This window comes from Pipistrellus kuhlii, unplaced genomic scaffold, assembly GCF_014108245.1.
Source record: "Pipistrellus kuhlii isolate mPipKuh1 unplaced genomic scaffold, mPipKuh1.p scaffold_m20_p_1, whole genome shotgun sequence".
NCBI classification, from domain to species: Eukaryota; Metazoa; Chordata; class Mammalia; order Chiroptera; family Vespertilionidae; genus Pipistrellus; species Pipistrellus kuhlii.
This window is the reverse complement of record NW_023425404.1, coordinates 114,025,359-114,050,802: the sequence shown is the minus strand read 5'-3', so window position 1 is coordinate 114,050,802 and position 25,444 is coordinate 114,025,359. Positions and strand designations below refer to the sequence as shown.

Sequence of the window (25,444 nt, the reverse complement as noted above, 5' to 3'; positions counted from 1 at the left end):
CGCATGCTCCGGGCAGCCCTGCGCTCCGGCGCGCGCGCCACACCCACCTCCAGGGCCGCCCGGCACCAGGCACGTGACTCCCGTCAGGCTCCTCCCACGAGCTATTTCTGGCCCCTCCCCTACCCGATCCGCTCTCCACGTGGGCCGTGCGTGGGCGTGGCCTCGGCCTCTGGCCCCGCCCCTGCCGGGATGGGGACCTGCGCGCCAGAGCTTTATTGTGTGACCTCAGCACGCCCGCTGGGCTTGTGTGTCTGACTTTCTCCATACATACAGAGACAGAAAAAAAAATTTTTTAGGTGGACGCCGTTTTGCACCCCTTGGCTCCCAAAGGCACACGTAAACAGTGGTGTCCATATTGAGCTTTTAAAGAACGAGCTGCGGTGACGGGAGAGGGGAAGCAAGGTTTGCAGCGGGGGCCACCCACTTCCCCGTTGCCTAGTAACTGTTTCCACGGCAAACGCGCGGTCCAGACGCTCAGCAACCCCAAGAGGAAGAGAAAGGATAGCTGTCCTCCTCCCAAGAGAGGAAGGCGAGAAGGGGCCCAAGGGGAACTGTGTGAAAGAGAGAAACCTTAGTCCCTTGAGAAGGCAAGAGAGTAGGATAGGAAAGGGGAAGCAGTGAAGAAAGGGACTGAGATACTGGTATTTTTTTTTTTTTTAAGTAGTTTGGAGGAGCCCTTTGGTGGCCATGGATCCAGCATGCCCTTCTGAGAGCATTTACAACCTCATACCCAGTGACTGGAAGGAGCCTCCCCCGCCTCCTAGGTATGTGGGCCATCCAAGATTATCGCTTAAAACAAGAATGCGGAATAATTCTTTTATTTCGGGGTTAATCAAAGCATCATATAACTTTTAAAAAGAAATAAAAAAATACTTTTGTCTCGATGAAGTAACCTTGAATAACTTCTTAAAGAAAAGTATCCAAAATGTAGCTACTAGTATCTCAAAAACAGAGAGGGTGATCCAGTGCCATGTTATGTTAGTCTCCTATAATAGGGCATGTAACTGTTTTTGTAATTTACCTGATTGTTCACACATGATATATAATAGTGTGAAATTTCTCGTTGAAAAAAATTACAATTTTATTGTCCAGTGTTAGGATAGTTCACAGTTCACTGTTTTATTTCTGACTGCTCTTTTTCTAAGGGTGTAGTACTTATTTTCTCCCCAAGATTATTGTCAAGTATAAATTTGTTTCTGAGCCTCAATTTTTTGATCAGTAAAACAAAATAGACAGACTAGATAGTTTCTAAGGTCTTTTACAGGTCTAATAAATGGAAGGAAGAGTGGATGGAGAACCAAAAAGATCTAACTCAGTTAAAAATTTTACATAGGTGATAGGACCTCCTAAACTCCCCAGTTTCAAAAAGGTCATCACTAAGTAAACATCCATTTATGCTCCTTTATAGAGACTTAGAACTTATTTACATCTATGGGGAGAAAATCAGTAGGAAATGGAGAAAATCTTGTCTCTCCTAATACTTGGCTGTCTTTTACCGTTCTCCTTTTCCTGATTTACGTGAAAACCACATTGAAAGAGCACTGGGCTAGGAGAGAAAAAAAAACCACAAACATCAACAACAAAAAACAGGGGATTCAACTAATTGGTTTGGGGATCATGAATAAATTTTCATTTGAATCTTTATGGCCCCTTTCAGTCTAATGGTCAGTTATTTTTACTAGTAATCACTTGGGGTGCATATCATCTTCAATAAGTTCCTATGTTTAATTTTTATATTCCTCACACAAGGATATTTTTCCCATTTATTTTTGAGAGAGAGTGGAAGGGAGGGGAGGAGGGGAAGAGAGAGAGAGAGAAATATTCATGTGAGAAAGATACATCACCTCCCTAAACTCCCTAACGTGCCATGACCTGGGCTGGGGAGCAAACCAGAAACCCTTTAGCACACCCACTGAGACTAATCATTGAGCACCACCGGCCTGAGTATCTTTGCTTTAAGCACCTACATTGATTTCCATTAGTTTCTCAAAATCTAGTAGAAATTGGAAAGGGGGATATAAAGTAAGAAGATATAACACCATTGCACAGTTTATGAGGAGTGTTCAAATTAACTATTGGTAAATGGACATTTGGTCCAGAATTCCTGTATATTGTACAAGATAAAGTTCCTCCTTTCAGTAACCTGGTAGATTGTGTTTTCTATAGAGGGCTGAATTTGAATGGCATGATACTGTATTAGGTGTTCTGTTCATTGGTAAATTTAAAAGCTTTACTATGCATGTAGGTGATTTTTTCAAGAAATTTTATAGGAACACTCATTCTTCATTGGGCAAGCATTACCTGAGCTCCTATTAGGTGTACAATATTGCCCTTGAGAAGTGTTGCAGTGAGAGCACAAACTTTTTGGTTTGCTCTTAAGCAGTGTGTGAAAAAAAAAAAAAAAAAAAGGAACTTATGCCCTAACCAGTTTGGCTCAGTGGATAGAGCGTTGGTCTGTGGACTCAAGGGTCCCAGGTTCAATTCCAATCAAGGGCATGTACCTTGGTTATGGGCACATCCCCAGTGGGAGGTGTGCAGGAGGCAGCTGATGGATGTTTCTCTCTCATCGATGTTTCTAACTCTCTCTCCCTCTCTCTTCTCTCTGTAAAAAAAAAAATCAATAAAATATATATATATTTTTTTAAAGAAAATGGAACTTATGGTGAAGGGAATAGAAGGCATCCAAATGTGATGCCACAGAACTTTCTCTGTTAAATCAGCCTACACTGTCAGGAGGAATGTTTAATTTGATGCCATGCACAAAAAACCACTAATTCACAAAAAACAGAGTATAATCAATCACAATTTTTTCTCATCACATTAACACAAACTTGTCCTGTCTTAATCTCCTTACTGATAGTAGAAATTACATAATCATAAGAAATGTGTTACACTGTAAGGCTTATCTGTGTTACTGAGTCATAAACCCAGCTTCAAGAAAGCTCTCTGCAGCTCTTTGCAAGACTAGCAAGATGACTGTCCAGCTTTCATACAGAATTGGATTCCTGGGAGAAATTTAAAAAAAAATTGACTGTACTGTGATCTCCCATACATCAGCATGTAGTTTCCTTGGCAAGCAAAAATATAAACATTAAAATATTGATATACTAAATGAAACAAATATGTTACCATATAGATATATGTAACCAAAGAGGGGCAAAGAGCAACCTTGGCAGTTGAACTATATGCTGGGACTTAAGATATAAAAATGTTAAAGTCAGCCTTGGCCGGTGTTATCAGCCCTGAGCACTGAAGAGTCTTGGGTTTGATTCTCAGGTAAAGGCATGATTGTGTTTCAAGTTCCAGCAGCTAATCAATGTGTGTCTCTCACATTGACATTTCTCGCTCTGTTTTCTCTCTCTGTTTCTGTCTCCCCCCTCCCCCCTTCTCTCCCCACCTCTTCTCCCTCTCTTTCTCCCTCTTCTTCTCTCCCTTTCCCTCTCTATAAAAAAAAAAAAAAAATCAATGGAAAATATCCTCCGATGAGGATTAACAAAAAAACCCAACACATGTTAAAGTAAGGTGACCAGACGTCCAGCTTTTGGCGGGACACAACTGATTTTTAACAATTTGTCCCGCGTCCTGTGGCGTTTTAAGAGTCCTGATTTTTGGAAAGAGGGACTGTCCCGCCAAAAGCGGGACGTCTGGTCACCTTATGTTAAAGTCAATGGAAAACCATTAATCAGTTTTCAAATTTTCAGTTGCTCATGATGTATGAGATGGTTTCCAAGATCTTCACCAAATTTGTGACCCTTCTATTGATAACTTATTATTTAATATCTGTAATCATTCTTTCCCTTTTGTTGAAAGTGATATCAAATATGGCCTGAATGGTGAATTATGATCTGCTTTCCTTGATGCACAGTACTTTTATTTATGCATCCATTAGCATTATGACAGTCACGCCCTATCATTGTTTCACTTTGAAATTCCCACATGAATTAGGATTAAGTTTATTCTCGCTGATCTTACACTTGTGTAGATGATTCTTTTTTATCTAAACATCATTAATCTATGAATGTAGTTTTGAATTTTGAATCTTTCATATACTCTCTTAAACACCCCTCCCTGCTTTGTGATATTTGCAGATCTAATGTCTTTTATATCTCCACCCATCATTGAATAGAGATAGTACTTTACACTTTTTATTTATTTATTTTTTAAAATATATTTTACTGATTTTATACAGAGAGAAAGGGAGAGGGACAGAGAGCCAGAGACATTGATTAAAGAGAAACATTGATCAGCTGCCTCCTGCACACCCCACACTGGGAATGTGCCTGCAACCAAGGTACATGCCCCTGACTGGAATTGAACCCAGGACCCTTGAGTCCACAGGCCAACGCTCTATCCACCGAGACAAACCGGCCTTGGCATGTACTTTGCACTATAATAGGCCACTAGATATTTCCTTCTAGACTGACAATATGTTTTTGAGGATTTAGTCAGTCATCCAAATGCATCCATTAATCAGTTCATATTTCTCTACCTTATCAGTAACGATTTAATAAGAAGCTTTACTAACATCAAGATGTATATTATGTCTAAGGTATTTTCCTGATTTGTGAGTCTTATATTTTTAAAAATTATCTTGATGCCCTAGCTGGTTTTTCTTAGTGGATAGAGTATTGGACTGTGAACTGAAAGGTCCCAGGTTTGATTCCAGTCAAGGGCACATGCTTGGGTTGTGGGCTCAATCCCCAGTAGGAAGCATGCAGGAGGCAACCAATCAATGATACTCTCTCATCAGTAATGCTTCTGTCTCTCACTCCCTCTCCATTCCTCTCTCAAATCAATAAAAAATATCTTAAGTAAATAAGTAATAAAAATCACCTTGAAAAAGTTGCTTTCCTATTAAAAAAAAAATCTTCATTTCAGTGACCTAAAACTCCAAATGGCTCATTCAATCATTGCTGCTCTACAAATTTTTAGAAGCTCTTTGAAAGTGATATCAGGCTCATCAGTATGGAGTTTCTGGATACATGCATTTTGAAAATGAAATATTTAATGTCATAAGCATTCAGTAGTTGTTTCCTTTTTCTTTTTTTTTTTTTTAGTTGTTTCCTTTTTTATGCCTTTCTAGTTTTCAGTGGGATAATTCTGACATGTAATCAGAATTTCATTTTTGGAGCTTTGCATTTTTCTTGGATTACCTTCCATTTTATTCAATTTTAATACTGTTATATCTGTATTTTCTGAAGGTTTGTAACATCTTATTTAAAGTCCAATTATGTATCTCAGTTTGCTAAGCAATCTTGACTATTATGAAATTTTAGATGACATAGTTACTTTCTTCTGAGGTTCTTATCTTCTTTGCTAACTAATTATAGCCAGTAATTGAATTGGGGAAAGCAGTAGTCTTTTTAAATGAATTTATATTTACAGAGAATTTAGAATATCCAAATGTCTTTGTTTTTAGCATAATGAAATTTTACGCTAAAATTCCCATTCTGTAATGCATGGTCTTGGACAGTTTTTTTAAATTAGTGCTAGAAGTCAATATTCAGGTTTTTCATCTAGCTATCCCTCTCTGCAGACTTACACAATAATAATACTTACCTTCATCTCTTATGTGTTTTTCAAGCGCACTCTCATGCTTATATATATTCATTCTTGACATAAACATATATTCTTATATATATACTAATAGCTCTGCGCATGAATCCATGCATCAGTAGCTCACCAGTAGCTCCCTGCCGCCCTCCCATAGCTCTCCGCCCGCTGCTCCGCCCCTCCTGTAACTCCCTCTACCCTTCCCCCTTCATAGCTTGCCGCCTTGCCCCCTCCTTTAGCCCTCCGCTGCACTTTTGTAGCTTGCAGCCCCGCTTTCCTGCTGATCCCTGATCCTGTAGTTATGTGGTCGGTAATTATGCTTCACGGTGTAACGCCATTTGCATACTACATCTTTATTATGTAGGATACTCATTCACAGTTCATATAGATTCCAAAACCAGGAAAAGTAAACACATAGATTAAGATGTGATGTAATTAATAGAATCACCTAAAGAATGCAGAAGGGCCCTGGCTAGTGTTCTCAGTGGTTAAGAGCATCCGCCTGCCGACCTAAGGACTGAAGGTTCAATTCCTGGTCAAAGGCACATATTTGAATGGCAGGTGTGCTCCTGTCCCAGTCAGGGTGCATATGGAAAGCAACCAATCGGTGTGCCTCTCTCACATCAATGTCTGTCTCTCTCTCTCTCTCTCTCTCTCTCTCTCTCTCTCTCTCTCTCTCTCTTCTCCCTCCCTCCCTCCCTCTCTCTCTCTCTCTCTCTCTCTCTCTCTCTCTCTCTCTCTCTCCTCACCTCACTCACAATGTCTGTCTGTCTCTCTCCCCACCATCCATTAATCAGTTCATATTTCTCTACCTTATCAGTAACGATTTAATAAGAAGCTTTACTAACATCAAGATGTATATTATGTCTAAGGTATTTTCCTGATTTGTGAGTCTTATATTTTTAAAAATTATCTTGATGCCCTAGCTGGTTTTTCTTAGTGGATAGAGCATTGGACTGTGAACTGAAAGGTCCCAGGTTTGATTCCAGTCAAGGGCACATGCTTGGGTTGTGGGCTCATTCCCCAGTAGGAAGCATGCAGGAGGCAACCAATCAATGATACTCTCTCATCAGTAATGCTTCTGTCTCTCACTCCCTCTCCATTCCTCTCTCAAATCAATAAAAAATATATTAAATAAATAATAAAAATCACCTTGAGAAAGTTGCTTTCCTATTAAAAAAAAAAATCTTAATTTCAGTGACCTAAAACTCACTTCCTCCCTTCCCTTCACTCTATCTAAAAGCAATACAAAAATATCCTTGAGTGAGGATTTTTTTTAAATGCAGAAGAATTGAAGACCTGGGAAACCAGTAACAAAAGGGATTGTTGGAGAAGATACCTTTTTCTTCAGGATTTTGTCAGCAAGGAGGATGGCAGCTTCCATCTGCATTTACTGTCTTAATGTTTGTTCATTATGGGTTACTGATTCTCATTTAGATTTCTATAGGTATATATAATATGTGGTATATTAGCACCTATCTCTGACATTCACATGTACCTAAAAATGTTGAGAAGGAGATACGCCAAAAATACTTCTTAAAATTAATTGTCAGGAAAGTTTGTGAATAAGTGAACTTTTGTGAGTGATTCATTTTTTAGAAGTTTATTACATTCTAGAACAAGGTTAAGTTCTTAAACATACATATACATCGTGGTATGAGAATTTATGTATTCTCATACCACGATTTATGTATATTCAAGTCAGGAAAGTATGTCAGTCTATTTGTGTTTGTCTCTTGTAATAATGATTTATATACCATGATTCAGCTTTTTAGAGAATAAGACTTTCTATTAGGATACAGGTAAAATCAAGAAAAAGGTCAAACAGGTGTGTTTTTTATTTAAGCAAGATGAATATCCAATAATAATAGTAACAATAAGAATACTACTAATAAAAGTGATGATAATATTTCCAATGTATTGGTGTTTATAATGTGCCAGGAACTGGTCTGTTTTATACAATAATTATTTTATTTAATTCTCACAAGAACCCTATGATATGATCAGTTTTAGGAAAGAAGAAACTCGGGCCCAGAACATTAGGGTAGCTAGAATGAACAAGAGTTAAGGTTGAATGATTAGTCTGACAATAAAGCATATAACTTTAATCAGCTTGCACACTGCTTTTAATCTGAGTAACTAATTGAAACAAACCTAATGAGTACCTGTTGCTTCAATACCATATGTATTTTAGTCTTCAGATAATTTAACATGTATTAGATACTATTATTTATTTAAACATTTCCACATTGAAATAAGATTTTTAAAATAAAGATATTAAAGCAAATAAAAATAATGATAGAAAAATAAAATAATACCACAAATGAGCATGAAATTCCTTGTACATGAAATGTATGCTTTAAAATATTGTAAGTTTGCGTGAAGTCTGGTATAAATTTGATTCAGTGCTAACTAGAAACTGGGCAACCTACAAAGGAAGAATATGCTTCCCTCTAAAGGTCACTTACATTGTAAGTCTCATTTTTCCAGAAGACAAAAGCAAAGCATTAGCTGAAAAGTAATCTTGATATGAAGCCAGGATTATACATCCTCCTTGATTTGTAGAGAGGAGAAATGATGCGTGTAATGTAAAAAAGATTTTAGCTGTAGTTTTACATTAAATACACTGAGTTTCATATGTCTAATATTGCTCTCATTATTGACCAGTGGCCATATGCCAAAACATAACAAAAGCAAAAAGAAGCATGGATATGATGTGTCTGGAGATGATGTATGCAACTATCTACACTAATAAAAAAGAAATATGTAAATTGACCACACCTTCCAGACACCTACCAGCCAATCAGGAGTGAGTATGCAAATTAACCCACCAAACATGGCAGATCGATTTGCATATGCAGGTGCTGAGCACTCAGGGATTGGACTGTGTGAAGGCTTCCACACCCCCATTGCCATGGTGATGATGCAGGTGTTCCGCAACCACCCCAGCGGCTCCTGGCAGAGTATGAAGGCAGAAAGGTGGCTCCAGGCCAGAGTGAAGGCAGTGCTAGCAGCCAGGGGAAGGAAGGGCCATTCTTGCACCAGTCTTCGTGCATCGGGCCTCTAGTTTCACTATATTGTTTAATTCAAGGAATAATTTATCTGATTTATACATGAGTACTGTCCAATAAATATATAAAACAAAAAATATTTAAGAAGAAACAGACAAATCTACAATTGTAGTCAGAGATTTCAGTAATTAATAGAACAGTACAAATTAGTTTGACCTAATTGTCATTTATTGTACACTCCAGCCAACAATAGCAAAGTACACTTTCTTATGTAGTATATATAGAACATTTGCAAAGATATACCATACTTTTTCCATAAAACAAAATTCAGAAAATTTAAAAGATTGAAATAATATAAGTAGGAAATAATTAGAAATCATTAAGATATCTGAAAAATCCCAAAATATTTGAAAACCAAACAAAAAAATCTAAAGTTCCTTAGTCAAAGATGTCAGGAGGCAATTTAAAAAGTATTTTGAGCTTAATAAGAATGAAATCATTCCATGTCAAAATGTGTGGGATGCAGCTAGAAAACTATACATAGAGGGAATTTTATAGCTTTAAATACTTGTAATCATAGGAAAATATAAAGGTTTGAAGTAAAATATCTAAATTTGCACCTTAAAAACTAAAAAAGAAAAGCAAATTAAACTCAAAATAAGTAGTAAAGATCAGTGCAGAAATTATTGAAATGGAAAATACATAAACATTAGAGAAAATCAATGGAAATCTGGTTCTTTGAGGAGAGCAATAAAATTAATAAACCCCTTGCCAGACTGATCAGAAAAAAAGAGGGGATGAGGGAGAGAGAGACTGGGACACACACACACACACACACACACACACACAGATGTGGAATCACAATTGGTGCTTCATATATGCAAAGAATAATAAGGAAACTACTTTCTTAGGGCAAAGCTTCTGAAGACAGGGCTCTGACAATTATGCTTTATGGCTATTTTTCACGGAATATAGACTTACCTAACTTAGACATGTATATCACCTTTTAAACTTTAAATAATTTTTACTAGAAATAGAAATGCTGCAACTTCTTTTAATTTTAGGTACATATCAGTTTTTAAGAGAGCTGTACAAGAGGACATGAAAAAATCTAAAACTGCAATGAAAACTATGGGACCACCAAAAGTTGATGTACCTTCTCCAAAGGATTTCCTGAAGAAACATTCAAAGGAAAAAGCTGTACCACCGAGTACGTTTTAGCACTCTTTTTAATATTAACAGGAATGTATTTTGTTACAATTCTGAGGGCCGGACCCAAGAGTAAGGTGCTGTCAGGGTGGTTTTCTCCCAGGCCTCTCTTCCCTTGTAGGTGGCAGTCTTTTCCTGCCCCTTCACAGGGCCTTCCCTCTGAGTGAGTCTTGGATTAGGGCCAACCCGAATGACCTCATTTTAACTGAAGTACCTCTTTAAAGATCCTCTGTCCAAATGCAGCCCCAATGTGAGGTTAGGTCTTCAATGTATGCACATTGGGAGAACACAATTCAGCCCAGAACAAAAGGTAAATCTAGTCCCTAGACTTTTAATAAGTAGAGGATGGGGCAAAAGTAGGTTTATAGTTGTGAATACATGAAACAGAGATTATTCTTGTATTATTATTTATTAATGATTATATTATTTATTTATATTACAACTGTAAACCTACTTTGCCCCACCCTGTATTTTTTTTAATAAATGATAAAAATTACATAAGTTCATAAAATGCTCCAACAATGAAGAAATAAATAGTCAAAGTCCCTCGTAATTGTGATGGGGTTAAGATTTGAGTATGGTTTTTTAAGAGAGTTGTTGCCTTTGGCCCTTAGTGGGGGGTAGGGGTTAAAATGTAAAATTATTTTACATTTTAACATATTTACAAGCCTTTTTGATGTGGCTCTGTCAAAAAGGATGAGTTGGATTGGTCAGGTTGAAGAGACTATGTAAAAAACAACAGTTTCACCTGCTGCTAATGAAGAGAATTGGTATAGAGAAATAAAATAATTGTGCATAGCAGTTATTTTAGGTGAGCTGCAATCAGGTAGGAGTGAATAGGAAACTTCAATTATATCGGTAATGTTTTATTTGTTAAGCTGTATGTGAGGTACCTTATATTAATAGTAGTTTTAGTGGGGAAAAAATAGATTCTTGGACTTTCAGTACATCAAGTTTTTTTATTTTATTTACGGTATGTGGTGATTTTACAGTACCTTTCCTCTGAAGAAACAATTGTTCATAATACTGACAATACTCATAAAAAAATTTTAAAGTTTGAACTTTTTTCAATGGGAAAGCTGATCTTTGTTGTTGAAATTTTTATAAGAAAATATTTTCATAATAACTAGTTAAAATAGTTAGCTAACATATATTTGGGTGCTTATTTTCTTCCCTTAGACTTTTATACTGTTCTTCAAAATGTTAATTAAGTTGCACTTAATTTTTACACTTATGATAACTGATTTTTTTATCTTGAACATTTGAATATATTGTAATGAAACTTCAATATACTAGTGGTAACATATCTAGATGTTATAGATAGCACCAAGTAGCAATGTTTATAGTTTAATATTAACAAGGAAATGTTATATTTAACAGAAAAAAAGTTTGATCGGTTAGATACCAAAAAGCCTCCTGTGCCATTGAGGACTGATCATCCAGTCATGGGCGTGCAGAGTGGAAAAAATTTTATCAATACAAATGCAGCCGATGTCATTATGGGAGTGGCTAAAAAGCCTAAACCAATTTACGTTGACAAAAGAACTGGAGACAAGCATGATCTTGAAAATTCTGGACTAGTTCCAAAGTACATCAATAAAAAGGTAACCTTGTGATATATTAATTTTAGACCTGAGGTTCAAATAATTTAAATGTAATATTCATAATAATTGTCCATATTATAAGTAATAGTGCTCTCACTGGACAAGTTATCTAAGGGTTAACAGTTGTCATTCTTCTGAAATCTGTGTTTGGTGCAAATCTTGAAATGACTACCATATAGTTCAATAGAGGAAAACTATTTTTCTTTCATTTTAATTTTTAATATATTTAATAATTATAACGAACATTCTCTAAAATATATTAATTTTAGGTCAACACTCATTAAAAGCACAGTCATTACTATAAATCTAAAAGGAATAACTTTTCAGAAGAGCTTAAGATTTAGTCACTAGGTTTCAGTGTCTTATAGCAGAATGAGAGAAATGAAGAATAAAACAACTTTAGAGCTATCCATCCTGTTAGATTAGTGTAGCTAATTCACATTTTTATTTCAACTTGAATGTATTCATTTGCTGTTAGTTTGAAGTAAAACAGACCTTGAAAGTACTTGACAGTAATCTAGTCCTTTAGGGACCTTCATTTCTATTTGAAAAGGTACTAATCAGATGAACATATAATTTCATTGGTGAAAATTATAGAAGCTTGGGATCAATTGTTTAAATATAGATGACCTTTCAAATTAAAAAAGCTTACCAAAAAATACCTAATACAAAACCTATTTTACTTTGTATACTTCCTATATAATAAAAGCCTAACATGCAAATAAACCAAATGGTGGAATGACTGGTCAGCGGGGTGTGGGGCTGGTGAGCAGGTGGTGCCAGGCCAGCCATGGTGGGTGCCAGTGGGCAGAGGGAGGGGGTGGCGATCAGGAGGTGGCAGTGATCAGCAGTGGCAAAGGGGTGATTGGGGGGGAACCAGCTGCTCACCTACCAGTGCCGTCCCATCCCCCCTGCCCTCCCCAATTGGCCCACTGGTCACCTCCCACAGAGGGAGGCCAGACTGCAGCTTAGGCCGGCTCCCAGGAGGGAGCGGACCTAAACTGCAATTGGAAATCCCCCAAGGACTGCTGGTCTGTGAGAGGGTGCAGGCCAGGCTGAGGGACCCTCCCCCTCCCAGTGCACAAATTTTTGTGCACCAGCCCTCTAGTATAGAGCATAAAGGTATTTGAAACACACATGGTAAATATGAGTGCAAAACCTTAAAAAATAATAATCCTATATAATAAAAAGGTAATATGCAAATCAACTGGTCACTATAACACACACTGACCACCAGAGGGCAGATGCTCAATTCAAGAGCTGCCCCCTGGTGGTCAGTGCGCTCCCCCTAGTGCTGCTCAGCCAGAAGCTAGGCTCATGGCTCACAGCTCATGGCTGGTGAGTGCAGCAGCAATGGAAGCAGCACTAAGGATGTCTGACTCCATATGGGGAGCAGAGCGGGCCTAAGCCATCAGTTGGACGTCCCTCAAGGGTTCCCAGACTGTGAAAGGGTGCTCGCCAGGCTGAGGGACACCCCCCCACACACACACTGATTGCATGAATCTCATGCACTGGGCCACTAGTCTATATATATAAAAGGCTAATATGCTAAGTGTCCCTCCCACAATCAAACCAGTCGCAATGACATGCACTGACCACCAGGGGGCAAATGCTCAATGCAGGAGCTGCCAAGCTTCAATGACTTGGCAGTAGCAGTTCTAGGGTGATTCACCCTGAAACCAGAGAGAAAGGAGTCCAGTTCCTCACGGGGCTACACGATTCCACCTTCGGCTGTGGGTTATGTTGTTGCTGGGGCACTGTAAACCCCAAAACTGGTTTACTGCACACTTGCATTTGCATTCCACACTCTGTAGGACAGCAACTTTGCAGAGTTCTGGGACCCCTCAAAGGATGTTGGAGAGCTGGTTCAGCCCATTCCCCACAGGCCATACCAAGGGACCCCACTTGCTGAAAGGACTCTGCTCACTCCACAGATGCCAGGGAGGGACCATGGGAGGCTGGCTCCAGGGCATGGCCAGCCCATCTCACCCAGGCCCACCCCTCCAGTCACCTTCTAATTAATTTCCTTTCAATGTGCATGAATCTGTGCACCAGGTCACTTGTACAAAATAATAAGGTGTGGTAAAAAAAGAAAGAAGGAAGAAAGGAAGAGAAAGAAGAGAAACAAAATTGTATGAGGGGCTTGTGTTGAGGTAATCCAGTAATCTACCATGAGAAGTCCCGTGCCTATTCACAATCAAACAGGAACCTTAAGGCTGTTGTCAGAGGACACTGCTTGTTCCCTGAGAAATTGTCCTACTGTATGCTAAGGCACCTTTGGAAGATGTTAGCAGTAATGTAGGAGTTAATAGCATGTGCCGAATAATTTATTTTAGGCTTCTCCGGATACTTCCTCAATCTGTGGCCCCTGGAGGCTGCATGTAGCCCTTATCCCATGAGGTATGGAAAAGCAGAAATCTCACTTTCCTGGCCCTTCAAAGCTATTTTCATTCCATTATTTCTCCACCACCACTTAAAAACTCTTCTCCTTTGATAGTAATACCACCAACTGCCATATAGTCTTCCCCTGCTTGTTGCAACCTTCTGCCTAAGTTGTCCACTTCAGTGTATTTTCTGCCTTGAACAGAAAATTGGAAGTAAAAATACATTACAGAGACAGAAAAATATTAAGTATGTCTACCTGTGCTTGTTTACCAAGCCATACAAACATCATATTATTGTCCCCTTGTTGTTGCTGGCTGAGCAATCAGGGCTCATGCCAAACTTACTCAACTTACTTTTCACTTATCAGTTATGTTTTTCAAAAATAATCTATTATTAGTGAGTGAGGTCATAAGTCCTTTTTAAGGGCAAGGTCATTTGTAAAAAGTGAGTAAATCTCACGTTTTAGTTCCAAATAAAATATTTGCCCATTTGTGCAATAGTAGTAAAGGGATCATTTCAAATTTTACCTCTGCCACTTACTTAACTCTATCATCTTGAACAAGTTATTAATTTATCACAGGGTTAGAGTGAGGATTAAGTGATATAAAATATATTAAGCACTTGACATAATAAATAAAAATTAATAAAAATTCAATAAAGAGTAGATATTATAATATATGCAATTATTATTATCAATAGTATGCATTATTCTTCAACGATCCAAAACATAGGAATATTTCAGATCACTGAAGCTTTTAGCTATTTGTGAGATAGCTGATTTTCTTAAAATGTATCATATGATTCCCTTTATTAAACAGAGTATGCCAAATATAATTTAATCTTTTTGATGGCACAAAATCATTATTATGACCCTAAGTAATTGTACTGAGCTATAATGATGTGTTTCCCTCAGTGTTTTCTGGAATGGATTAGACTGTTTACCACTTCATTAACTAATAAGAATACTGTGCTCTTAGAGTTTATTTGTAGAGTGCTTTGCAACTTTCCAGAACACATTCACAACTAGGATTTCTACCCCTTTTTCAGGCCTAATTGGTTGGGTTATGCTGAGGTAACAACTCCCACATTTCAGTAACTAAAAGCAACTAAGTTTTATAGTTTGCTTGTGCCACATGTCCGTTGAGGGTTGTTGGAAGCTCTGCTTCTTGTCCTCATTTCACAACCCAGGCAACCCCAAACATCTCCCATCTCTATTCCAGACAGAAAAAGAACATGGTAAGTCATCCATTAATTCTTTTTTTTTTTTTTTTTTTTTTACAAAAACCTGCATCTGTTTAATGTATACAATTTGATGTGTTTGAACATATGCATACACCTGTGATACAATCACCACAATAGGGCAATAAACATATCCATTATCTCTAAAGGTTTCCTTGTGCTCCCCCTTTTTTTAAGGTAAGAAAGCTTCACATGATGATATCTACCTTCTTTTTTTTTTTTTTAATATATTTTATTGATTTTTTTTGCCCCCCTTCCTCCCTCCCTCCAACCAATGGACATAAAACTCCCCCAGAGTTTTATGTCCATTGGTTGTACTTATATGCATGTATACAAGTCCTTCAGTTGATCTATTAAAACCTTCTACCCAAAAGGTACAGAGGTCACTTCCACTCACATTGGGCAAGTCAAGTAACATGCCAAGGGACCTTCAAAGGGATCAGGAAAGTGTTGTCCTACCAAATTCCCAAAGAGAGAAAAGCCAGAATATTTCTGAATAGTTTTAATGACTATCATCTCTCTGAACAACTATTTCCTGAGAGAGGTCTTTCCTGATTTTGTTATTTATCTAAATTAGCTACTATTCTTTCTTTCCCCTTATTAACTTTTATTTTACCTTGGAATATATATAAATATATATATTAGAGGCCCAGTGCACAAAATTTGTGCGCAGGGGCTAGGGATGGGGTTGTCCCTCAATCCAGCCTGCACCCTCTCCAATCGGGGACCCCTTGAGGGAAGTCCAACTGCCTGGTGGGATTGGGTCTAAACGGGCAGTCGGACATCCCTCTCACAATCCAGGACTGCTGGCTCCCAAATGCTCACCTGCCTGCCTTCCTGATTGCCCCTAACCGCTTCTGCCTGTCAGCCTGATCATTCCCTAACCACTCCCATGCCAGCCTTATTGATGTGTAACTGCTCTCCTGCCCCCAACTTCCCTCCTCTGCCAGCCTGGTCACCCCTAACTGCCTTCCCCTGCAGGACTGATCACCTTCATGCAGGCCTGGTTTCTCTCAACTGCCCTCTTGCAGGCCTGGTCCCTCTCAACTGCCCTCCCTTGCAGGCCTGGTCCCTCTCAACTGCCCTCCCTTGCAGGCCTGGTGCCTTCCAACTGCCCTCCCCTACTTGCCTGATCACCCACAATTGTCCTCCCTTTTAGGCCTGGTCCCTCCCAACTACCCTCCCCTGCTGGCCATCTTGTGGTAGCCATCTAGGGGCAGCCATCTTTGACCACATAGGGGCAGCCATAATGTTTGTTGGAGTGATGGTCAGTCTGCATATTACTTTTTTATTAGATAGGATAGAAGCCTAGTCCATGGGTGGGGGCTGACTGGTTTGCCCTGAAGGGTGTCCCGGATCAGGGTGGGGGTTCCCTTGGGGTGTGGAGCGGCCTGTGTAAGGGGCCTGTGGTGGTTTGCAGACTGGCCACACCCTCCCAGCGACCGAAGCGAAGGCCCTGGTATTTGGGATATATTTACTTTTTACAATTGAAACTTTGTAGCCTGGAGCAGAGCCAAGCCTCCTGCTTTTTCCAGCTCCATGGCTACGGCTACCGCCATTTCTGTTTGGATTTGTTTACCTTCTATAATTGAAACTTTGTAGCCTTGAGTGGAGGCTTAGGCCAGCAAGGGTAGGCGGAAAGCTTGGCTTCCTTCTCTCTGTGGCTGTAGCCATCTTGGTTGGTTTATTTGCATAATTTGCATACTTGCTCTGATTGGCTGGTGAGCGTGGCTTGTGGGTGTGGTTTGTGGAGTGGAGTGATGGTTAATTTGCATAATACTCTTTTATTAGGTAGAATGAGTATATATATACACACACACACACACACACTATAGGCCTGATGCATGAAAATTCATGCACTGGAGGGGGGTCCTTCAGCCTGGCCTGCACCCTCTCACAGTCTAGGAGTTCTCAGGGGTAGGAGGCAACCCAACCCGGTGATCAGAGGAAGGCAACGCCCCATTACACCTCTGCTGCTGCCACTGCCAGCAGCACAAGCCTCAGCCGGCCCTGGTTACCTGAGCCTTGGGTAGCCTTCCTTATTGGCTGTGGGCTCCGCCATCTTTGAGGGTGGAGCAGTCAATTAGCATATTCTCTCCTTATTGGCTGTGGGTGCCACCCTCTTTGCAATGGTTTGAGGATCAATTAGCATGTTCCCTCTTTATTATTGTAGATAGGATATATATATATATATATATATATATATATATATATACTATTTTATATCTTATTTTTGGTGAGTTTCTTTCACCATGGAATGCACATTTCATGAGGACAGAAATGTTGCCCTTCTTATTCACTAATGTATCTAGCACTAAGTACAAAAATATTTTTTAATAAACAAGGAATAGTTCTGTTTCTCAAAACAGTGATATCAATCACACATATTCACTAATCTCAGAGAATCACAGCTGATTAATTCACTATGAGTCCTTGTAAGCAGCCCAAGATTTTGCATTTCCCCAAACAATTTTCTCATAAAGCAGATGTGCTTTGTATCTTTCAAGAATTGGTTTTGATGATGCCTTGAAAGTAAGTATCTTATTTAACAAGACCTTGTGAAAGAGACCTCAAGATATTTAAGATATTTCAAGGTAAAAGCTGAAGTAGTACAAGAAATAAAGAAAAGTCAGCTCTCAGGGGTAAAGTAAGGGCTGAGTCATCAGCCAGGAGCAGAGTCTCAAAACATTAAGAAGAGGGAAGACAAGCTGCCACAAATAACAGCCCAAATGGTTTTAAAAGACCAGAATCAACTAGTTCACAATAGAGGGAAAGTCACTGAATTTCGTCAGTTTGCAGTGTGGTAAGTAAAGGCTTTAAGTCTGTACCATTTCATTAGTATGCAGATGCATTTAAGAGTGCATTCAGGATATTGATTTTTTTTTTTTCCTCTGAAAAATTCTAAGGATTATGGTGTCACACCTGAATATATATGTAAGCGGAATGAGGAAATGAAAAACGCCCAGGAAGAGTATGATAACTATATCCAGGAAAGCCTCCAGAAAGCAGCTATGAAAAGGCTCTCTGATGAAGAAAGGGAAGGAGTGCTGCAGGTAAGTGTCCTGTAATTTCCGGTTCTGTGTGGCTCTTTAGAACACCTCTTAAGGAAAGGTCTGGCGCCAGTGGTTAGTAATGATTGGCAAAGCAGGCACCTTGACTTTGAAATTCGATGGCTCTCTTTTAGTTAGGGTGACAACTACATGCAGCAAAGATGACTCTTCAGGGAAAACAAAAAGTTGAAATATAGGGATTATTACCTGTTTCCAATTTGGTGAGCTGCTGTTTTTTCCTGAAGTAGTTAGTGCTGTAAGGAAGCCCACCTTCTTCTTCAGCAAACATGCATGCACAGAAAAAGGAGCATTTTTATTTTTATCCTCATGTCTCTGAATATTTAAAAATAATACCCACAAAATAGACATTTCTCACTAGATGGAGCTCTAGAATAATTGAAACTCTCCCTAGACCAACATTTATTTTTCTTTTCTATAAGACAAATGTTGATGTTTTAAAGTAACCAGATGTAAGATTTTACATGTATTTTTCTTATTTTGAAAAAAAAAACTTAAAGATAATATTTACAGAGTGTTTGATACAAGATTTTATCTGAAGCACTTAAAATATTAGGGATGTGAGCAAGGTTGTATTTATTAGCTATGTATTAATACCTACTTGTATTCTTCTATAGTCATCCCATCTCTTCTAGAAGTAAAAGTAGTACTTTACCTATTATTTTTGAAAGCTATCTACAAAGCCATTTCTAGTGACCTTTTAAAAACATAAAAAAATGGTTTTTTTTACCACATTTCTGTTGATAAATGGACTCATATGCATTATAAATTCTTAACAGTTAACAATGCCTCGATAATCATCAATAAACATTTTTAAAATGCCTATCTCACGTACAGTATCATGCTAAGCCCTGAAGGTATTAAGAAGGGTATGTGAACATTTCTGCTGCAGGAATATTGTCATTTAATTGATGGATAAATTAAATTATATGTGTGTGTATAGAGCCTAAGTTTCCAAGGATACAAGAAGGTCATTAGCTGGGCCTGAAACTGCAGAGTAAGAGTGGATCCAAGGAGTGGCCTAAGGGCAGAGACTGTACTACTGTGTCCCTTGCATGACAGCTGGCTCCCAGGTGCCTGACCCACTGGCCCGTATGAACACGGGTGTTTCCTAATGGTGTCCTGAAAGAGGAAAGGAAGATGGAATGGCAGGGCACTGACAGATCTGGAGGCAGGGCTTTCATCTTAGCTTTGGCCCCTCTCTCTATCTCTCTCTGTTGCATCAACCATTTTCAGAAAATACATGCTTTTATGAAAGCCAGATTTGTATATCTAAATGATACTGAAAAATAGGGAAAGAGAAAAAGAACTTCCCTTAGAAGGAAAAAGTTCTTCAGCCCTGCATCTTTTTGGCTGTAACATATAAACTGCCCTCAGCTTCCTAATATAGTCACTACAGAATTTCTTTGTTTATCCTTTAAGTGACAGATCCTCCATCAGATGCCTGATTAGCCAGGAAGGGTAGTAGTGTAGCTACTGTGAAAACAAAGTCACTAGCTATGCTTGTGACAAGCCCTGAACCAGGCTTTCTCCCATGGTTGAGTTGCACATAGTTCTATGACAATGTGGTTGTATGTCCCTGAGCCGCCACACTCTCCAGCTGATTCTTTATAAAATGACAGTCTCATTATACCTGGAAGAGATCATCTGGCCTAACAACCCTAAACTTCTCATTTTAGGATAAGGGTATAAAATGCAAATATATTAAGTGGACTAATTTGTTCATTCAATCCATGGATTCATTTATTGAACATCTACTGTGTTCTAGGCTCTGTACCCAAACTGTAGTGAGCAAAACAAATGTAGTCCTTAGCTGAACAGGGACGAAAGTCCAGATTGGCCAAGTCCCAGGCCAGTATTTTCCCACTGCGTTATATACACGTGCATAGGAATTAGCCAAAGACAGCTCTGTCGGTCAGGGCTGCAGCAGGAAATAGAAGACACTCAGCTGGGATCTTAAGACTTTTGAAGGAACTATTTACAGATGTGAAGCAAGGCTAAGGGAACTGACAAGGAACACTGAGGCCCGCAGGACTAAGGACAGTGGGAATCCACCACCACCTGAGGCTTGAAGGTAACAACTGGAACCTGGAAGATGGGCCACTTGGCAGGTGTTATCACAGATGGATGAGCCAGAACTAGTGTCAGGTAATGTTAAAAAAAAAGAAGTAAAAGAAAGTTCCTACCTGTCTCTCACACCAGTGCCACCTTTGGCCAAACTGGGCAGAGACTGGAGGACAAAAGCGCTGGGGACTGGGAGATAATCTACAAAAATCAACCCACGCCACCACACGCCTAGTCACAGTGCAAGACAAGGTGAGGAATGGATGGGATAAGAGAGGGGTACAAAAGGGGCATGAAACTGAATGAAGGCACTATTTTATGACCGCTTCTCCCCATTTGAAGTTTTTCCAAAATTAATCATATTTCAGCTTAAAAATAAAGGAGAGAAAATTTCAGAATTTAAAATAAGGAAGAATCACTATTGTTGCAATGGATAAAAGATTTTTTAGATGAGATAAGAAAAGTCTTAAAAAACAGCTAAGAGATTATTTCAATAATATGAAATATTAGTTACATTTAATGGCCATTCTTGGCTATTGACTTTGATCCAAACGTTATTGTACACAATGGAAGATAAAGAAAACTATCCTTCCAAAGAAAATATGGAGGAAAAACTATAGCTGCTGTGACCACAAATAATATGGAACTATCACCCAACTAAAAACTTAATACATTTAAAAAAATAATATCATCCAACTAAAAATAAACAACCTTTGATATTTGTAGTGTATAAATTTCCTCTCTGCAATAGATACTCCTGTGGAGCATTGTGGGAATATATTTCCCATCTGGATTATAGCTCATGTACTATTAAGAACTATTAAGAATTGTACTAAACCATCCCCCTCTTAAAAATTTAACCTGGATACTTTTCCTTTTATGTTCCTCCTTTTCCAAAGCCTTGATATAATCTCCTCAAAGGTTCAAAATTTATCTTTTTTTTTTTTTTCAACCAACCAGTTCTAAGTAGTATGCCCTATCTTATCATTACTTTATTTTTTACCTCGGCATGAAAATAACTCATTGAAATTTTATTATCTCTGGAAACTTTCTACAAGATTAAATTTTTACTATAAGGGTTTATTATGAAGGCATTATTATATAAGACACTTCTAATCTCATAAACCTAAATGCAGGGTCATGATTTACAAGGACCATATTATCAAGACAATACTTTTTTTGTACTTTCAGTTTTACTTTTTTGTTTGTAAAAAAAAAGAAAAACTTATGCATCCTTAGTGAATAAAAGAAAGTGTTAATTTACAAAATTTCATTGCATGAATTCAATTAGCAGTTTAATACCATTTTGTCAGTGGGGCCTCAGTGTACTGTGATAAGAAATTGTAACAACACAGAGATAGAAATAACCTTTATTGCTCCTAAGAGATCCCTAATTTTGAATTGTTGGTTACTGAGAATATAAAAATTAACTACATTATTAAATTAGCATGTGTGTTACATTTAATGACATTTCAGTAATTTCTAGAATACATTAATGGAAAGTATAGATCCCTTGGCTCTATGGAGGAGGAATTCTGATTCATTGAAAGAGACATAAAAGATATTATCTTATGAAATTGAATTTTGGTATTTTGTACAATTCCATTTTGTCAAGTGTAAAAAAATAGAACCATGCAAGTCAGAGTCAAGTCTTTTGGTGTGTGTTTTTATGTTGAAGAATGAGGATGATGGTTTGAAAAGAAAATCCTAAAGAAACATTTTTTTAAATGTTTAAGAAATAATTTTCTGTTCAAAAATGTTTTTTAATGTCTGAGGATATCAATTCTAAGTTGTTATTTTTACCAAAAAGCATTTCCTGTTTGCTTAGTTCTATACTATTCATAACTCTGCACGTGCATATTTGATGGTAAGACAAGTACAGTAACATTAAAAACAGAGCAAATAAATACTCCCACTGGGATCTGAGCACACAGTTGGGACAGGGTTTGGCCTCTGCACAGTATTAGTTGTTACCGTGGCCAAGTAGTTGATAAATACATATCAAATTAAAAGTCACTTTTTGTCTGTTTGGTTTTTTTTTTAACCTATTTAAATTTCCCTTACCAGTGTAGTCTTCTCTATCATTTCGTTTACTTTACAATTTACTTTACTTTGGCCATTGACTTTAGTAGTTACCGTTTCCTTTACCATTTGCAGGGGCTAAAAAAGAACTGGGAAGAGGTGCATAAAGAGTTCCAGTCCCTCTCCGTCTTCGTGGATTCCTTACCGAAGAAGATCCGCAAGCAGAAGCTGGAGGAAGAAATGAAGCAACTGGAGCATGACATTGGTGTCATTGAAAAGCACAAAGTTATTTATATTGCCAATAAGTAACGATGGATTTTTAAAGTATAGTAATTTTAATATAGAAAAAAAAATGGAAAACATATAAATGAAACTAAGTTTTTCAAAGAGGAAAATGCTATGAAGAGAATAAAAACAGTCTTTACCAAAATGCATAAGGAATGTTTAAAGATTAATGGGATTTTTTTCTTGCACAAGAAAACATTTTTTAATCACTATCAGGGTTTTCATGTATAAACTAAGATTTAATGTTAACTGTTCCAGTTCTTTAGTGTAAGTATTACTATTATGTACTTGTTTCACATAAACATTAATTTCTGAGCCCTGAAAAATAAACTCAGCACTCAGAACTTTACATTTTTCTACACTACATGATTCAAGGAACACAACATTAAACTCTTAAGTATTTTGAATTGTAAATAGTGGCATATCCTTTTTTTTTACTACACTAAAGTGTTTTTTGCATATTGTTTCAGAGTTCCACAAATTTAACAGCGTATAATCTCTGGTCGCTCTGGCATTTGCAGTGATTCCCAACTATAAATATTTTCAATATCCACAATGCATGCTGCAAAGCTTATATTTAGATGAAGAGATATTAAGAAGATATAAAATCAAGAAGACAACTTATAAAATGCATCATTAAAGAGAACAGCCTCTTTCCTAACATCCAACTTTGAAAAACTTTAGTTCTCTAAGGCAGTGTTTTTCAACCTTTTTTGGGCAAAGGCACACTTGTTTCATGAAAAAAATCACGAGGCACACCACCATTAGAAAATGTTAAAAAAATTTAACTCTGTGCCTATATTGACTATATATAAAGTAATTCTCTTGAATAGGAATCAAATAAACACAAAGAAAGTATTTTATAATTACTTTATTATGAAATATTAAGTAAACAAAATAGTGAAAAATTATAAAATTCTTGTCTTGTCTGCACCTACGGCACACCAGGCAACATCTCGCGGCACACACAGCGGTTGAAAAACGCTGCTCTAAGGAGTGGAGGGAGGTGGGGGTGGTAAGTAATAAACAAATAAGTAACAAGCAAACAAAAAACAACTTTGCTACTCTAGGTGCTTTATTCTATAGTTCACTTCATGTATTTAATTAAAATGGGATGTTACTTTTTTTTTTTTTTTTTGGTCCTTCCAATCTATGAGCATAGCATGTATTTCCATCTTCTTTGATATATTTTCAGCAATGTTTTGAAATTTTCATTGTACAAGCCTTTCATCTACTTGGTTAAGTTAATGTCTAAGTATATTTGATGCTATTCTAAATAGAATTGTTTTGTGATTTTCAGACTGTTCATTGTTAGAAATGCAACTGGATATTTAAGTTGACGGAGGGAGGGAGGAAAGGAGGGAAAGGAACATTGATGTGACAAACATCAATCAGTTGCTTTCCCCACATTTCCCAAGTAGAGATGGAACCCACAACTGGGGTATGTGCCCTGACTAGAAATTGAACCTGCCACTTTCTAGTGTAAGGATGACCACCCAACCAACTGAGCCATATCTGCCAGGGCAAAGTGCAGATGATTTTTGTGTGTTGACTTTGTATCCTGCTACTTTGCTGAATCCCTTCCTTCCTTCCTTCCTTCCTTCCTTCCTTCCTTCCTTCCTTCCTTCTTTCCTTCCTTCCTTGGTTTCTTTCTCTCTCTTTTTTTTTTTTTATTAATCTATTGACTTTTTAGAAAGAGTGGAAGGGAAAGATGGAGGGGGAGAGTAAGAGAGAAACATTGATGTGAGAGAGACACATTGATTGTTTGCCTCCAGCACACCCCAGCCAGGGCCCAGATCTAACCTGCAACCCAAGTACATGCCTTTGACCAGGAATTAAACCCAGGACCCTTCAATGATGTGCAGGCCAATCACATCATTGAACAAACTGGCCAAGGCTCATGCATTATTTCTAACAGATTTGTGTGTGTGTGTGTGTGTGAAATATTTAATAGAGTTTTCTACATATAAGATCATATAATCAGCAAACAGATAATTTTACTTCCTCCTTTCTCATTTGGATGCCTTTTATTTTTTATTTTTTTATTTTTTTTGACTAACTGCTCTGGCTAGAACTTGCAGTACTATCTTGAATATAAATGGTGAAAGCAGGCATTCTTGTCTTGTTCCTGTTCTAAGAGGAAAAGCTGTCAGTCTTTCCCCATTGAGCATAATGTCTGCTGTGGATTTTTAATTTGTGAATTTTGTTATGTTGAGATAAATTCTTCTATTCCTAGTTTTGTGTTCATGTGTGGTTGTGTGTGTGTTTTATAACTAAGAAATATCTTTCATCTGAATGATCAATGAATTCTCTCCTAGTTATCAAGCTATGTGGAAAGACAATTCATAACCAAGAGGGCATCTTGACTAGAACCATGTTAACAAAAAAGAAATTTAGACTATAAAAATTTCTACAGCTAACATTCATCATTCAACAAATACTGTCTATTGCTTGCAAGGAACTGTTCTGATTGCTCGACAGAAAAATGAAATAACTGTGTTGGAAGACAGAAATAATCACACAAATAATAGTACATTTATAATTATATTTCAATATATTGAAATTATTGAGTTGAAAAAAAAAGTAGTAAGCTATACTAGAGAATATCAAGGTATTCTTAAATCAGATTTTATAGATAAGGAGAAGCCGTTCTAAGAATGCCTTTCTGAGATCTGACATTTCAAAACAGACTAAAGAATTAGTAGAAGGTTTGAGAGATGGGGAAGAGAAGAGCTGTGAAGGGAAAAGAACTCCAAGCAGAAAGAATAAAATGTCTGAGGTATCTCGGGTTGGAAACCATCAGTCCATAGGAGAAAGGCAGCATTGGGGTGGGATTGTACTTAGATACAAGCTGAAGATGAAGAGGGAATCAGGGGGCACTGACCTGTTTTAAGCAGGAAGGTGGCCTGATGCAATCAATATTTTTAATGCTCACTTGCTACATAGATTGAAATGAAGGAATGAATGCATGGGAAAGGCCAGTTAGGAGACCATCATAATCTTC

General features: G+C 37.8%; 1 protein-coding gene across 1 annotated transcript; it reads left to right on the top strand.

Annotated features, from left to right (window-relative positions):
* The first annotated feature begins 10 nt into the window (after nt 1-10).
* ENKUR (enkurin, TRPC channel interacting protein) lies at nt 11-23,133 on the top strand. The gene is made up of 5 exons (XM_036460170.2): nt 11-764; nt 9,629-9,774; nt 11,154-11,377; nt 17,908-18,054; nt 22,291-23,133. The coding sequence occupies exons 1-5, from the start codon at nt 688-690 to the stop codon at nt 22,462-22,464; spliced, it is 768 nt and encodes a 255-aa protein (XP_036316063.1). The 5' UTR covers nt 11-687; the 3' UTR covers nt 22,465-23,133.
* Nucleotides 23,134-25,444: the final 2,311 nt, after the last annotated feature.

Coding starts and splice junctions, on each gene's coding strand:
- ENKUR (XM_036460170.2), top strand. CDS start 688: ATGGATCCAGCATGCCCTTCTGAGAGCATTTACAACCTCATACCCAGT. Junction 9,775..11,153: donor GGAAAAAGCTGTACCACCGA/GTACGTTTTAGC, acceptor TATATTTAACAG/AAAAAAAGTTTGATCGGTTA. Junction 18,055..22,290: donor AAAGGGAAGGAGTGCTGCAG/GTAAGTGTCCTG, acceptor TACCATTTGCAG/GGGCTAAAAAAGAACTGGGA.